The sequence below is a fragment of the Gymnogyps californianus genome, chromosome 17, assembly GCF_018139145.2.
Source record: "Gymnogyps californianus isolate 813 chromosome 17, ASM1813914v2, whole genome shotgun sequence".
NCBI lineage: Eukaryota > Metazoa > Chordata > Aves > Accipitriformes > Cathartidae > Gymnogyps > Gymnogyps californianus.
The window spans coordinates 16,178,870-16,195,122 of record NC_059487.1 but is presented as its reverse complement, the minus strand read 5'-3'; the positions used below and the strand labels follow the sequence as shown (position 1 = coordinate 16,195,122).

At 41.2% G+C, this 16,253-nt stretch overlaps 1 protein-coding gene across 1 annotated transcript in view; it reads left to right on the top strand.

Annotated features, from left to right (window-relative positions):
- RTEL1 (regulator of telomere elongation helicase 1) overlaps positions 1 to 12,877 on the top strand; it is a 52,610-nt gene extending 39,733 nt beyond the window's left edge. The window contains 8 exon segments of the mRNA XM_050907357.1: positions 475 to 612; positions 1,169 to 1,285; positions 3,161 to 3,205; positions 3,208 to 3,402; positions 5,023 to 5,199; positions 5,793 to 5,978; positions 6,503 to 6,606; positions 11,915 to 12,877. Coding sequence (XP_050763314.1) covers positions 475 to 612; positions 1,169 to 1,285; positions 3,161 to 3,205; positions 3,208 to 3,402; positions 5,023 to 5,199; positions 5,793 to 5,978; positions 6,503 to 6,606; positions 11,915 to 11,989 — 1,037 coding nt within the window. The 3' untranslated portion in view covers positions 11,990 to 12,877.
- The last annotated feature ends 3,376 nt before the right edge of the window (positions 12,878 to 16,253 follow it).

Here is a 16,253-nt window from a genome sequence, read left to right as displayed (position 1 = left end):
CCTGAAACCTAAAGTTCATTTGACGTTTAGGCTTTTGGTTGGCAAGCATTTTATGGTAAGTAAGAAAGACGAGGTGTAAAATTAACAGTATATTGGTTATTCAAAGTATCAGCCTGCCTAGCAGATACTTTGACCCCACGGTTTATGAGGTAGGTCATGACCTTTTGCTGCAAGTACCTGTTTCACCATGGTACTTCATATTTACAGTGAAAAAATTACAGTTATTACCTACTGGTAATAACATTGCTGGAAGTTTGCATGATAGCTGACCTTTGTGTAACTTATAAGTGTGCTTATTGCATAAATATTAGATAACGACATTTAGAGTTTAAGTTACTTAGCTGCACTTTTTTATCTTCATGTTACCTGACCTAGAAGTCCTGCCATTGTAGGTTTCTGTGGCATTTATTACCTGTTGTGAACTGACTTCCCCCCCCTTCTTTTTTTCTTCCTCTTCCCTTTCTCTAATGATAGAATTTTACCAGTTTGTTCGACCTCAACATAAAAAACAGTTTGATGAAGCATGTTGCAATCTGACTGGAGTGGGCTGTGGCTACAAACCTGAGCACAGCCTTCTGCGGGAAGAGAGAGAGATACTAGCCAAGAAAATAGGTGAGGAGCTTGTTTCAGCACTGTGCAGGCAGTTGTATCGTTTGATGGACATTACGCAATCGTAGAGCAAGATGCGTCTAATATGTAGAAATGCAAGGATGGAAGGCAATTTAGTTTAATCAGTATTGAGCTAAGTCTCTGCTCTGCATGATCCTCTTGCCTGCCTTCCTGTGGGCATATGCAGATGGCTGAACATCAGTTACTGCATAGTTAGTAATGACACCATTTTATTTCAAAAAGGGATTTTACAGATCTATTTAAATCGTGAATCTAGTCTGTGGATTTAAAAACTTTGTGTGTGTTTTCTTTGCTACCCACATAGTGCCACCAGAACTGTGAACAGAGGGTAATCATGTCCTCACAGAGCTTGTGAAATCTTTGAAACCCTGGAACAATAAAGTCCTAAAAAAGCAGGGTGTTAGCTCATCCCCTCTTATCAGAGAAATACATCTACATCTTCAGGTGTTTTCAGCATAGAATGGCATACTTTGAAATGCACCATTCTACGTTCATTCTTCCCTAAGTTCACTGTTAACGGACTGGTTTGATTTGACAGAAGAAAAACAGAGTCAGCAGAAAACTGCATTCTCAAAGGAGTCGTGTGCTCAGCTAAACCCTGGGCTCCACTTGAACCGGGGAGGATTCCACTTGACAACAGGACTGAATAGTGCAGGTACCCTTCATGTTAAATAAAAACGCAGTCCCAAGGTAATACATGTTATGTTTTATTTCGTCACTGACTGTAAATTCTCCTGGTGGGAACCAATGTTTTTTGTGTTCACCTAGCAGAGTGGCTCACTAGCTGTAGTAGGAGTGATGGTAATTCAGAATTTTCAGCAAGGATTGTACAAAACTAAACACAAAAGCCAATAAATTAAATCAAGGTGGATCTGAAAGAAACCAATTAAAGCCAGAAGTTTGCACTAGAGACTGACCTGGCATACGTCAGTGAGGGAAAGGGTGAGTTGAGCACAAGGCTGCTGGGCTTCCTGTTTGTCCAGGGCTCATGAGAGAGAGCCATTTAAGGAATGTAATTTTAGATTAGGTCAATATGGAGCCAGGTATGGAGAAGAGAGTTCCTGTTTTGTTATCGGTAATGTGTACACTCCTCATGTGGACAGTCTGTTTTTTATGCAGAAACAGAGACTAGCAAATGTATTCTCACAATTGCATGTAATCTCTGTATGCATCCCTCTAATCTCATACTGTCCAGTATTTATCTTTTGAAGTCAAAGGCTCAGTTATGATTTGATTACAGATATTCCTGAGAACAGCTGGGAATTTTTGTATTTCTCACAAGGAAATGAGTAGGATAGTTGGACAGCTTAGAAGTCTTTCTTTAAAGGGTAAAGAATAGTCAAAGGCTAGTCCTTTCTTTAAAAAAAAAAAAAAAAAAAAAAAAAAAAAAGGCGATGTTTCCTGGAAGGCTTTAAAAGCTTTTCATGTATGAAGCCATTTTGTTTCTTTTGATTTGTTTTCCTGTTTTGTTTTGTATCTTAAGAACATTTGAACAAAACAGAATCTTTTGGTAATTATTTTGTCCGGACGTCCATGAGATTGATTTTCATGGAAACCTGTTTCCACTAAAAGTAATTGAGAAAATAATAGCAATAAATGCATGTATTATTTCTGTTGCTCACTCCTTAAGTAGAGTATGCTCCTGTGGAAGTGTCAGAAAGCTGTATGATATGCAATAAAATATACTGATTATAAAATTCACACTCATGTTTTTCCCCTTTCAGGAAATTGAACTAAGCCCATCTTTTAAAACTGCATTATCTTCTTTAACTTCTTTAGAAGTTCTTTAGTGGAGAATAAAGATCTAAATACCAAAAGATGTGGCTGGTTAATTTAAATCAGGTTCTTATCATATACTTCATCCATATTTGCATGCCTGCAATGTGCAAAACCCTAAAAGTTATCAAATCAAAGACTGACATTTTGAACAGAAGTCCACTTGGAGTTTAGCAGGATGTTCCTAGCTGCTCCTACCTTCTGTTGTACTCCTACATTGCTCTTGTGCTATCTCGTGTGTTATTTCAGGTTAGTTATTCTTTTTTGGCATTGTGTTTTCCTGTTGGGAAACACACACACACACACTTTTCCTCTTTTATTAATAAGGGGTGAGAAATCTATTCTTTAAAATTGCTCTCAACAGTTTACTTGCCCACGTGTCAGGCCAGCATAGTTGGTTAAGCCATCTGTTTAAAATGCTCCTTCAGGGTAGCACAAAACCCGATTTATTGCTGACCTCCATGCACAGTGTCTTCTGTGTCACCTTTTTCTCATTCCCTAGTGACCATCTGACACATTTCTCCATTTAAAAGGTCAAAAAACTCCGGAAGATGCTAAAAGCGATCCCCAGAATTAATTTGCTCTGCCCAAGGCCATGCCAGAGGGAAGTGTGGGGCTGTGCAGGCAGTGTTGGCTTTACCACTTTGAAGTAGTCCAGGAACCCCCTTCGGAATGAAAAGAGAAGTCGATACGAGTGACCTGTTTGTCTCTGTTCCTCCCCAAGCCTTGCTCACATGTGTTCTTTGCCTCTCAGGGCAGAATGCCAGTCGAGCTCCAAGGAAAGACACTGAAAAAGCTCCAGCTCTAGGAGAGATCACCACCAGCTCCTCAGGGCTACCTATCTCAACGACGTGAAAAGGGCTTTGAACAAAAGCACTTACAGCCGTTTCTACGAAGCATTGTTAGCTTACAAGAAGACAGATAACTATGATGCTATGATATCGGTGATAGCAGCCCTCACCACTGAGAGGCCAGAAGATTTCCATCTCCTACAAAGTAAGGGTTTGTTTTTTTTTTTTTTTAAATCACTTTAATTTAGTTGAAAAGAAGATGTAGGTGCTGTGATCTCATGTGAGCAATAACCTTTCACTGGTCATTAGTTTGCAAATTCTCCACTTTTAGGAGAAACTTTTAGCATTGGTAAACTTCCTCTCCCATCTTTTGGTTTAGCAAACCAGGTAAATGGAGCAGCAGGAAAGATGTGCTAAATGAATGTCATTCAGAAAGCAAAAACTGTCAAGGTTATAAAATGTTATCTCTGTTTGTTCAGTTAGAAATTGTCCGTTAAAATCATTAGATAAGACCTCAGTAATTCCAGTCCTAACCTTCAGTCAAGCTAGCTTCAGTCAGATGGTTTCGTCACCTTTTTTCCCCTCAATTACTACAAGTGATTGCTCTTTAGAAAAGACAGACTATTGAACTGACTCAATTTTGCTCTCATGACCATTGGTTGCTATACTGGTGGTAAGCTCTTGGATCACTTCCAGGTTTTGGGATAAGCAATCACACTTTTGGTTCACTATTCTTCTACAGAGCTTTACCTGGGAATAGTTATGGAACTGTGTCATAGTTTAGTATCCTTATCATTCATAATAATCTTCTAGAAATTTCAAGCTGATACTTATTTTCTCAGAAGTGGTTTGTTTTGGTTTTTTTTTCCTTTCATGGGTTTAATGATGAAAGGATGTAGGAAGCTATAAGTTTTCAAAATTTGAAATTGGGCTTTATTGTTTAAAAAAAAAAAAAACAACCAAGAGGAGGAGGGATTATGTACTGGTCTTGATTGCCTTGATGGAGACATCGTGTCTCGTGCTATGTAACAGCTCAGTTCCACCTTCTCCCGTGTCTCTGGTGTGAACTCCTCTGCAGGAAATGATGCATACAGTGTATGCTGGGAAATGCTGATGTAGTTTTGTTTATTGTCTTTAGAAAATAACAATGAGTGTTCCATTGACCTTGAACAGATGTCATAGTCTCCAAATTTTTAGAAAATATTTTTGTTTCTGGTGCATTAACTAGTCAGATTAGTCTTGACACAGTGAAGAGTGGGAGGGAAATGAACTGTGTGGCACTGTGAGTCATAATCTCCCCCTGAGCATTCTTTCTTACAGACAGAGAGTGAGTATCTTTACCGAGCAAATGTTTTGACCTCAGAGGACTTTGTGGTAGAATTGTCCATGCTTGACAGTCAGTCATAATTTGGGATTTTTTTTAGCGTTTCTGTATGTCTTGTGAATCCTTGTCAACCAAACAGTAACAAGAAATCTCCTTTTTGAGAAAGTCTTTTCAGATATTGTGTGTATACCCGATTTCACTAGATCAGTTGTCAGGTGAAGGGCTGAATCAGGTATTTATGCTTAGCTGTAGAAAACGGAAGAATTTCGAGATAACTTGAGATGATTTTCAATACTAAATACCCATCTGTCTTCTGGCAAGGAAAACCCCATAACTGTAAAATCAACAGAAACATCAAGTGTTCCACCAACCTGAAGATACTCTGAGGAATATGGCTGATATTGTTCAGCTTCCAAAGAATTTCTCCCCTCCAAAGCAAGGAGTTTTCCATGGTTAGGCATTTATTTTCCTGTGCAGTTGACTGTATTTTCTTTTGGACAGGGTTTTACATGTTTGTGCGCCCTCATCACAAAGAGCAGTTCAAACAGATGTGTAAAGATTTGACTGGAATGGTCTGCGGCGAGGGAGAGAAGCAATTGCAACAGCAGGTACAAGGTGAAGGGAGCCCTCTGAGTTCGGAGAGCCGGTGCGCTAAAGGAGAAAACAGCCCCATACAAGGTTGGGAACAAACATTCGTCTGAAGTTTAGAATCTTATTTATTGTTGCGATGAGTAGTGTCTAACAGCCTTAGCTGTGGGCTAGGGCCTCCCTGCACTAGGTGTGTAAAGGAAGATCAAAGTAATTGGCCACGTCCAAATTGTGTTTAAAAAAAAAAAAAAACAACCAGGTGTAAGACAGAAGGCAATGTGAGGTGGGGAAGTGCAAGGAAACAAGAAAAAAAATTATAGTGCCATCTTCTTCAAACTGTGAAGTGCGTTATGGGTGAAGGCAGAATTTTTGCATCTAAGTGGGGTGGGAGCAGGAGTGGATCGAGATCCACTCTGTCTAGGAAGAATTTCCACAGAACTATTTCAATATAAAGGGTCCCTTTCAGTACTAATGCGTGTGTTAGTATCAGAAACTTCTGTTACCAAGCAGTATGGCGTAAAAAAATAGTTACACAAATTGTGGTTTTCTTCTTATACAAAGAGAACTTACTGAACTTACCGCTAATTGTGATCTGCGGAGTCTGTGTATTGTATTCTGCATTATACTGTTTTGTATGCTGGGTTTTGGGGGGTTTTTTGTATTTTGGTTTTTTTTATAACCAGATGCAGCCACTTCTAAAGGTGAGGCGCCAGAGAAAATTCAGAGGAAGATTTCCTCCTTCTGCTTTAACCAGAAAAGCAAACTTGAATTGCCAAAGACCAAAGTATCAAAAGAAACCAGTAACGTGAGAGCACCCACAGGCTCTGGAGCTGTGCCTATCTTCCCTCTAGAGATGGAGCCAGAGTGTGGTAGGTATAGGTGAGATTTTGGATGTAATTCTCAAACACTCAGAATAAAGATAAGTTATAGAAATGAGAATTATGCTGATAGTCTATTAAATGATGACTGGTTCATGCCTATATTTGCTCAGGTGCAATAATGATTAGCGTGGTTTACTAAGTAGAATTTGTACTTTCTGCCACTTGCATATGTTATTTCAAAGTACTTCATTGTCTTTATCACAGTGGTGTAATAGTTTCCTGAGAACTTATGGGTTTTTCTCGACAACTTCCTTGTAAAGCAAGGATGTAATCTCTGTTTCTAAATGGAGATCTGAAGCACTGAGAGACCGAGTGAGGTCATGTGAAAGAGATAACGTAACAGGGCCAGGTATTGCACTGTTACGGTGGTTCGTAAAGCTCATGGTCATTGTTTTCTGAACTGCACTGGAAACATGTATGCATGAGAATTTCACAGGTGATTACTGGAATTTTAGTCATTTCCTCCCTCTCTTTCTCTCCCCCCCCCTCCCTGCCCCCACCCTCTGTTCTAGGAAGATTCCAGTGCTCTAACTGCAAATCTGAGGATGATGTGCCTTTTAAATGTCCATTATGTGACTTCACTTGCTGCAAAACATGCTGGGAGCAGTTCTTAAAGGTTATCTTGTTTATTGGTTTCAGTTTTCCCTGAAACTGCTGGTGAATTTTGTGCTTTTCAGGAGAACCATGTGGACAGCCCTGGGAACAGAATTCCTCTGTTTACAGAGAGAACACCCAAATCCCGATGGAAGATTTACCACTTGTTTCATTATTTTCCATGTTCTGCAATGTGACTGGAGGCAGACCTCTGCCTTATGCTGTGGTTTTTACACCTTTGCATCTCCTTCTGAGCTGCCTCCACATGTTTTTCCATCTAGAGCTATGCAGGCAACAAGCTGTGGAGTCAACTTGAAAAAAAAAAAAAAAAGTTGGTGGTTTTTTTTTTTTTTCCATTTGAACCTTTATTTAAATTTTTTTTTCTTGCTTAGTTTCATAATTTTCCCCATCTAAAAACCTACTGTAAAGCACTATCATGAGCTGAGGCATATCAGGAACAGGCTGCCCAGGGAAGTGGTTGAGTCACCATTCCTGGAGGTATTTAAGACTTGTAGACATGGCGCTTAGGGACATGGTTTAGTGGTGGACTTGGTAGTGTTAGGTTAACTGTTGGACTCTGTGATCATAAGGGTCTTTTCCAGCCTAAATGATTCTATGAATCTATGATTCTAAATTCATGCTCAAATATCTCCTGTGTTGTCCTGTCCTTTGGTTTTCCTGACTGAGTAAATTGGTGGTTGAAATTCTTTAGGTAAGAGGATGTAACTGATCCCACAGTGCATGTGTTTGGTAGCATCTTACCCAACATTTGATTCAGCACCCAGCTATTAATAATCTGTGACCCTGGGTATGGAAGTCTAATACAAGAGTTGAGTGGTTTCTAAACATAGGTGATGAAGGAGGCTGCTAATCAATGGAGCTCAGGAACCTACAAAAACAGTACAGAAGGAAAAGAAATTTCTTCAACCTGTGAATCTATAAGCAAGTACCAAATAATCAGTCATTCCGAGTTCCAGAGAAAGGTCTTTTTCTCAGGAAGAAGACACTGAATTATGTCAGCTAAGTGTAGAAAATAAACAGTATACTAACTTCCAAATAAAATAGAACGACTAAGACAGACTTGGTCCAAGAGGAACACGGAATAATGTCCAGACTGATGTTCTCAGACATGTATCTCCTAGAGGGAATTCAGAATAGCTGTTCAACTAAATTTCATCCTCAGTCTGCTATGCCATATTTCTTTAAACATGTTAAAATCTAAAAGTATTGGATTATAAGGAATATATGAAGAAAGTACAAGAAAGCCGAAGGAAGGCATCTCATGTTTGCTGCAGATTGGGCAGTCAAACCAATTGCCTTGAATAGGCATTACCACTGAATACTCAATTTTTCCTTTTATGCCAAAGTATAACGGGGATGAACATCTGACAGTTGGCATACTCCAGAAAAGATTCTAGGAAAGTCATGACAAGAGTTTTACTAGCATGTGTTTATAATCGCTGCTGCTTGAGACTGGAGTTGATTAAGGAACAGAAGGAGCTCCCTGGGGAGTTTTTTTGGTTAGGCAAGCATTTATTATCCCACAGGGAGATTATGTTATCTCAGCTCATAAATTTTTGTCTTACAAATATCTGGGGAAAAACTCTCTCCTTTTGCCAGTAAGATGTAATTGTTTCGTCAGCTTAAGAATCCACAAGATGAGAACTGTTGTATATTGAGCAACTGTAATGCCCTGTTCTGTGGTTTTTGTCTTGAAATTGGTAATTCTGAGGTCTGGTTTCCTCCTTAATCCCCAAGTTAATGTGCATTTTCATAGCTCATAGATAAATCACAGAACTTGCTCAGACTAAATTCTTTTTAATCACTCCTTTATCTGATTGTACATCTCTTAGACCGGGGATTAAAATAGTCTGGTCTACTAGATTAGACTCTGTTTCGGATTCAGGTACTTGAATGCATCCAGAGGAGGGCAACGAAGCTGGTGGAAGGGCTGGAGGGCACGTCCTATGAGGAGCGGCTGAGGACTTTGGGTTTGTCTAGTTTGGAGGAAGGAGGCTGAGAGGCGACCTCATTGTCCTCTACAGCTTCCCGAGGAGGGGACGTGGAGAGGGAGGTGCTGATCTCTTCTCCCTGGTATCCAGTGGCAGGACGCATGGGAGTGGTTCAAAGCTGCGTCAGGGGAGGTTCAGACTAGATATGAGGCAACATTTCTTTACCGAGAGGGTGGTCAAACACTGCAACAGGCTTCCTAGAGAGGTGGTCAATGCCCCAATGCCCTTAGTAATATGCTTTAACTTTGGTTCAGCCCTGAAGCGGTCAAGCAGTTGGACTAGATGATCCTTGTAGGTCCCTTCCAACTGGAAGTATTCTTTCTGTTCAGATGTCCAATAAAAAAACGTGTTTGGGGAAATGAGTCATTCCCCATGGGTCATTTGTTATTAATAGCTTCCATATTTGCCACTTACGTGAATAATCTTGCTAGTTACAGTGAAACTTCATCCCACGTTGTACCAGGTGATGGCAGGGAAAAGAAAATACCTGTATTTTTCTTAGCAAGGTGAATCAGAGCTTTGCTTTGTGGTAGCATACCACAGCCCTGTGAGGTGAATACAGCCTTATAATTTGTAAAGATTAGGAAAGACAGATAGAGTTTGAAGCAAATAATCAAACGTAATAGCAGGCATACTGAGTCAGAGTACAGGTCCGCCCAGCCCAGCATTCTGTCTCTGACAGTGGCCAAAAAAGGATGGCTAGGAAAGAACAACATGGCAAGCATGAGTGATGATTCTTGCAGGTGATCTCTCAGCCCCGAAGCTATTTGCAGCATAAGAACTCCCTGAGCCAAAGGTTGCTTCTATATATTAAGAAACCTTTGATGCATTTCCATCACATCGTCCAATTCCCTTTGAACACAAATGAACTTGTCATCCATGCCCCACGGCAAGCACTTCCACAGCTTAGCCAAATGCTGTGTGAAGAACCATCTCGTTTTTTGTTGTCATTTTGAATCTGCTTCTTTCTAGTTCAACTGAATGCCCCACTTTTTTAAAAAGGACAAACAAAATTTTCTTCCAGATCTCAAGAAAATGCATCATGGATACTCTGTCCTTCGTAAGTGCACCTTTGGAGTCTTTCTACGTACAGCAACAGTGTGATCCATTTGCCTCCTCCATAGACAACGTCCATCAAAGTCTTTATTTCTAAGAATGCTTTTTTTTTTCCCCCCCTTGCTCTGAACACACACTGTTGGGTGTGGGGGATGTAAGAAGCATCTTCTCACCAGCTGAGACCTTTTGCTCTACTGTTCAAGCACCCCTCAAGGCTCAGCATGGCTGACATTCTATAGCCTTTGTTATGGAGAACATGAAACTACATGGTCTCGTCACCTTTTCTTGCCTTACTGATGACATACCTCTCTAGTGTTGAATGGTTCTCAGTATACAGTAATGTTAGCTTGCTTATGATACGATTCAGGTTTAGTTCAGTTAATGAGAAGTCAAATATCTTGTAGTTTGGGATACTACTTGAGGACTGATGGAGAGAGATACTTCTTCCAGTGATGAGACAAAACTGTTCTCTGCTAGTCATGCAGACGAGAAGGAAGAACAGCTTGGTTGAGAGCACGGGATTGCAAACAGGAAGAGGATTATTCCGTGTTTCTCTGAAACCAATCCCAGAGGAACCATCTCCTAATATGTCCATCCATCCGCATTCCTTCTCACGCGTTGGTTGGTTGTACAGAGAGCAGACTGCGTTCGTGCCAAGGGCTGTGTTTGTGATAGAGGTACCCTTACCAGCAGGAAATGAGCAACCATGTCTGTTGTGTCTGAGCTCTGAACTCTCATCAGATGGCATTGGGCTTTGTCACCACTGACTGGGCTGGATCTGAAAACTCATCTTTTTTTCTTTGCTAACAAGTTACTCACTATGTTTCTTCAGCTTAAAAGCACTTTGGTGCATATTGTCCTATGAGGAAGTGACTAACAGCTTATCATTCAAAATGCAATGACTTGGTTTTTGCAAATTATGATGTCTTTTCCAATTTGTTATTTTACTGAAATAGCTTAGTGGTGGGGAGAGGCGGTAAATAATTTTGGAACGTTTTAGAAGCTTTTGGAGAAGCAGAAGGAATTCCCTGCAACGGGAGGGGTAGTAGAGGGATGAGTGCCGGTGCGTGTTGGGTGATTTGTCAATGCGTTAGGGGAAGCCTTGCAGAGACTGTGCCCGTATACGCTGCTTTTGGGTTTACTTTTCTGTGCAGAGGTCATTGCTGCTTTTCGGTGTTTAAATGCATCGTTTATTCATGCTCTTTTTGCAGGTCTTCCAGAGAGACTGGGTTATTCTCATTTGGACTATCTGTAATATGGGCAAATAATATAAGGTTTCACAATTATATATAGCACTTAAAATTTTCAGAGCTCTTTGACAAATCACTGTCTACTGGGAGGTAAAGTGAGTTTTCCTCTCCCCCTCCATTTATGGTATTTCAATTAATGTTTCTGGAATCAAAATACTAGTGCCTGAGCCTACTTTGCAGTCTACATCTTTTGTTGCAATGATTAACTTCCATACTGTAGGGAAGCCTGCGCAGTGCCGCTGATGTAGGTAACCATCACTTTCAACTACTGAGCTGCCAATTTTCTCAAAGATTAATTTTTTAAAAAATTTTTTACTGTCTCACTTTTGAAATAAGCAGAGCATTTTAGTTTTACCAGTAATTTGCAGTTGGGGTTCATCTGCAGGTCAAATGGCTAAAGACCAGACTTGAAAATTTAAGATTAGTGAAGAAGCAAACTGAAACCTGGGTGGAGAAATGGTTGCCTCATGTACCCAGTCTTCTGCTGTTAATCAAGAAAGGTGTGGGGGTGGTATGAAGAAATAAATGTACTTGGTTCCCCTGCAAAACTCTTGGTCATTACATTACCACATATATCACCGATGTCCTGGTATGCCCAGGAGATCACTTCCTTCTCATCTGTGCAAGAGGAAGCAGGAGTTCAGGGAACTCATCAGCCATCTGACGGGATTTTACTAATACCAAGTACATCTATACTTCACAACAGCTCTTGCAGGCTCTGTATTTCCTCGTTCCTGTATTTTAGTCTTCCAGATATGTCATAGCTGTAATTAATCTGAGACAACTGCTGTAAAGTTTGTTGCTACTTCACTGAGAGGCTTTGTTTTTCCTCCTTTTATTACTAGCTGTTGAATAACTGACTGCACAGTAACACTGTGTTTAAAAATAGTAGATACGGTATCTTGGGGACTGTCAAAAGACTAGCATGGCTCACAGTTCCTATTGGACAATTGCAAACTTGAGAGAGAAATTTAATATATTATCTATGTATTTTGTTCATTTATTTACGTAGATGGTGAAGAAGTGCCCAGGGTGCCACAGTGATGTGAAGAAGCAGCGATTAATCCAAGTTTTCTTCTGGTCATAATCTCACCGACAGAAAGGGCGAGTACTTCGTATCAGCAGAAAGAAATTGCTGCACTCTGGCTCTCAAGCTGAAGAGAAGCAGGATGAAGGTTCATTTAAATGTCTTTGATCCGTGGCTCTGGATTACATGCTGTGCACCAACTCGTATCACTTCCTACAAAGGCGATCAAGTCTGGAAGGTCTCTTTCTTCAACCACTGGCAGGAGACAAAGCAGAATATTGTCCTCTGTTGGACCTAAGAAGGTTAATTCTGTACCTGTTTTAGCCTGTAAATTCTACTGTGGCCACTCTTAGGCCGAAATTTTATATCCTGGCGGGGGTGTCATTCATGGGCCCTTCAGGTAACATCAGATCCTGGAAGAGCCCTAGCAATAGCACTGCAGTGGAACTGAGCTGGCTAAATAAGGAGGCCCCGCTACCTGTCCTTACTGCACCGGTGTTCCTGGAAGAAGTGATTCACGCTCACTGTTTGGTGTTTGGCAGCAGCTGCTGTCTCCCATAGCAGAAGATACTGCAAGGATGACTTTTTAAAAACAAATTCCAGTGGTTGGATAGTGAGCAGAAACACTCCCTTGCATCTGCTGTGCACCCCAAAGCCCGAGTCCTTCCATCGTGCTGGGATTTTTTGAAACGTGCTTCTAAGGAGGCTTTATTTTCTGCTCAGTACTGATATTTCATTGTGCCTGTGTTATCTGATGTTTACCTTCCAAGAAGAAAAAGGAACTAGTTGATTTAAGACTTTCAAATAGATCGAGTTAGATGGGTTAAAAAAAAATTCCTTAATACTTCCACTCTCTGTGAGTAGTGGATATAAGTGGTTAGCCTGAAGAATTGTATCAATTTTAAATCTTCAGTAGCTGCTGTAAATTAAACCATAAATAAAACCATTTTTGTCTTAATTGGGTTTTGTTTGATTTTTTTTTTTTTTTTTTTTTTTTTTTTTTAATTTTTACCAGCTATGAGAACATTGGGTATTGAGTCCCAAGGGCCCTGGTAGAAGTAAGTGGAAAGGTTTATGCTGTGGGATTTTTGACACTTGAATATTTTTGTTTGACAAAAATGAGCAAAGGATTGCCAGTTAGTTTTGGGGTTCCTGTGATGACAGACACTTCATACAGTGTACGTTTTCAGAATTTTCTGGGAGAATATGTTCTTTAATAATTTCAGGGGTGTTTCTTTCCTCAGCCTGTAGGTGGATTTCATACCAACGGAATCTTGGAATATTTTATGTTAGTAATTGATAACTCCAAAATTGAGAAGTGAGCTGCATTTTAACAAAAATTTCAAAGGTTCTTATTTCCCCCGGTTCTAGAATTCAAAACCAGTGTCACTTCAAATCTCATAGTTGCTGGGGTATTGGTCTTCACTGAGAAATTTCTTTTTTCAGATTGGAATCCACTTTACGTAGAAACCACCTAGCAGTGTGTGTGATACTGTGCCTCTCGTGCATTAAAGAGTCGAATAACGCACGTGTATTCAAGTCGGGGTTCACTGCGGTCAGACTATCTGAAGAACAAGAAGAGTGGTGTTCTTAAATGGCAGTGAAACAGGAACTTTCCGTACTTCATTAACTCATAATTAGAAATTTTGGGCTGGCATATATTCTGACGTGTTTAAATCTGTGAATGAATTTTACCTTCGATCTATTCATGTATCCGTTCAGTGCACTACTGATAGTGGTTTAGATTCTGAATACAAGAATCAATAATGCAGAGAAAGCCCTAGATACTTGAAATGTAAGTGGGAAAAGTTACAGAAAAAAAGTATGTATGTATGTATATATGTGTTATAAAAACGAACAGAAAAAGATTTGGAGCAATGGTGTCAAGAAGGCAGTAGTGTTAAACTCTTGTCCTTCAAAAGGTCTCTGAGTTTTGTAGCGTGGTGACTGCGTTGTGTTTAATGGTGGAAAAGCTACATTTTGCTGGACTGAAATCTTGCCAGAAACATGGAAGATGACAGCTTTGTTTCCCCAAAACAAAGCAACTCCATACCCGAAATGTGCTTGATTTTATTTGTTGGTCAAGGGTTTTTTGTTGAGGTTGCACCTTCACAAGTTGTGCCCCGAGTGTTCTTTATCATCGTTTGTTCTCTCTCGCTTTTTTAACGAATATAGCGATAACTATTGCATTACAGAAGTTCAAAAAAGAAAACAAAACAACAAAAGATGCTGTCAGGGGAAAGCAGATGAGGCCAATGCGGATGTTCTGGAGTCGGCAGCTTTGGGGCAATCTGAATTCTCCGTGTAGGGCCAGGCTCGCAGCTGCTTCTGAGCAGGTCCCTGCGACTTCTTTTGGATGCTTGTTTTGAATTCTTGGTGCGTTCTCCCGGCCTGGGCGAGGAGTGGAATGGGAACTCTAAGAGCTGAGTGTAGACTGGGAGCGGTGAACAGTAAAATGTTACTCAGTGGTAAGGTAGTTCAGTGCCTTGTCTGCTCTGTGAAGACCTCTCCCTGGGGAGAACTGCAGCTTACGGCTTGTGCCACTGGAGGGAGACCACAGCACAGGACACGAGCTCTGAACATCTTCAGAGAGGCACTGAAATGATGGCTTTGTTTAGGCTTGCCTGTTGGAAATTATCTGCTATGGACTGCAAAAATGCTGTAAGATCCAGCAAGACTAAATGAAACACTTCAAAGGTATGTGTGATTTGCTGGGACAAAAATTATTACACTCGTTTCCCCCCCCCCCCCCAACTAGAACAGTTTTCTAGCTGTGTTTTTTCCTTGCCGCTGGAGTTGCTTTAGTTCTGGAGACTGTTCCTACCTGGGAATGCTCCGCTGTTAGTGAGACAGGGCAGAGGAACTACGTTAAAAATATCTCTGTGCCTTCAAGAGATTCACACGTTCCTTAATTTACTCTTCAGCAGATGGATCATCTCGCTGGAGAGATTTACTGTTAGGCGCCTTCAGTAGCTGAACCCACCCTGACAAGCTCTGGAAGGCTTCAGTGTCCCCGTCAGTGAGTCAACCACGTGCAGATGGAATTGATTTGGAGCTGGTCTGGTTTTGTTGCTGCTTTCTGGTGTAGTGGGGACGGCACTGCCGCGGGCCTGGAAGGCTGGTTCCCGGCTGTCAGCCTGTCCCTGGCAGGACAGATGTACTGCTGATTGAAGAGCATCCAGCCTGCAGTAGGTTGTCCCTGTGTGGGGCTTAGCTGCTCATCACTTAGTTTTAATAACAAACAGAATTTAACCATTCTGTCATTCCTGACCTATCTTGGAGAGGTTTGCGGAAAAGTTATGCCCATCAATTTAAAAAAAAAAAAAAAAAAAAGCAAGCTGCTGCAACCCTGACCAGTGATGAGCAAATAGGCTTTTACGTGGTATTGTCCTTCACCGGGTTTTACTGTAAGCCCAAAGGAACTCCTCTCGTGGGAGAACACAGCTCTGACCTTGAGGGTAGGTCTCAAGGTCTCTACCTTTGTAGATCACTTGGCGTCACTAAATAGCAACCCCGTTACCTGTTAGGAGAGTGTTTATGCCGGGGCTTCCAGGGCATCCTTCCCTGGTTTATGGCAGATGCCCAGCAGCGATGTTATCTGACCTGCGATCAGACCTCTGGCCCTTCCCATTCCCTATTCCCAGCTCTCCAACCTCTGCCCAGTAGCTGAGCACTGCGTTGACCGCACGTTCCCCGTGGCAGGTGGCTCGAGAACCACTTCTCACAAAGGACTGCGCGCACGCGTTTCCACTCCCCATTTTCCAAAGAAATGCTCAGAGGCTTGTGCGTGCCACCGAGTCTTTCATAACCTCCGTATGGTCCTCCTAAATGTGTTTAGAGTGCTGCTTCCTCCCGCTCCTGCCCCAGCGATAAAGCTGCTTCCAATGAAACCTTGAAGAAGAGGGTCTCCAGGAACCAGCTGTCAGGATGTGCTGCCGACAGCGATCCGTTGTTGTCTTGAAACTAGTGGAATTTACAAGAAAGAGAGACAGAGTACGTTATTTATGAAGACCAGAAAGTGAAAACAAGAATTGTTTCAGAAAGATCTACATCGCTCTAAGCGGTTAGGGGAACTGATCCAAACGGAGTGCTCAGGGAGAAGAAAACCTATTGTGGACACTCCTTGCTGATTTTGGGAAGCAAATGACACATGAGTTACAGATCATGAAGGAAGTAGATGTTAATCTCTCTTTATTGCCCCTGCCTTGCAGTGCTATGACTATACCTGGCATATTGTCTCCAATTTTAGTGGTGTGTCATTGAAAAAACTTTTCCTTGCTGTTTTTCCCAAATAAAGCTGAAAGGATTCAGGAAAGAGACCAAA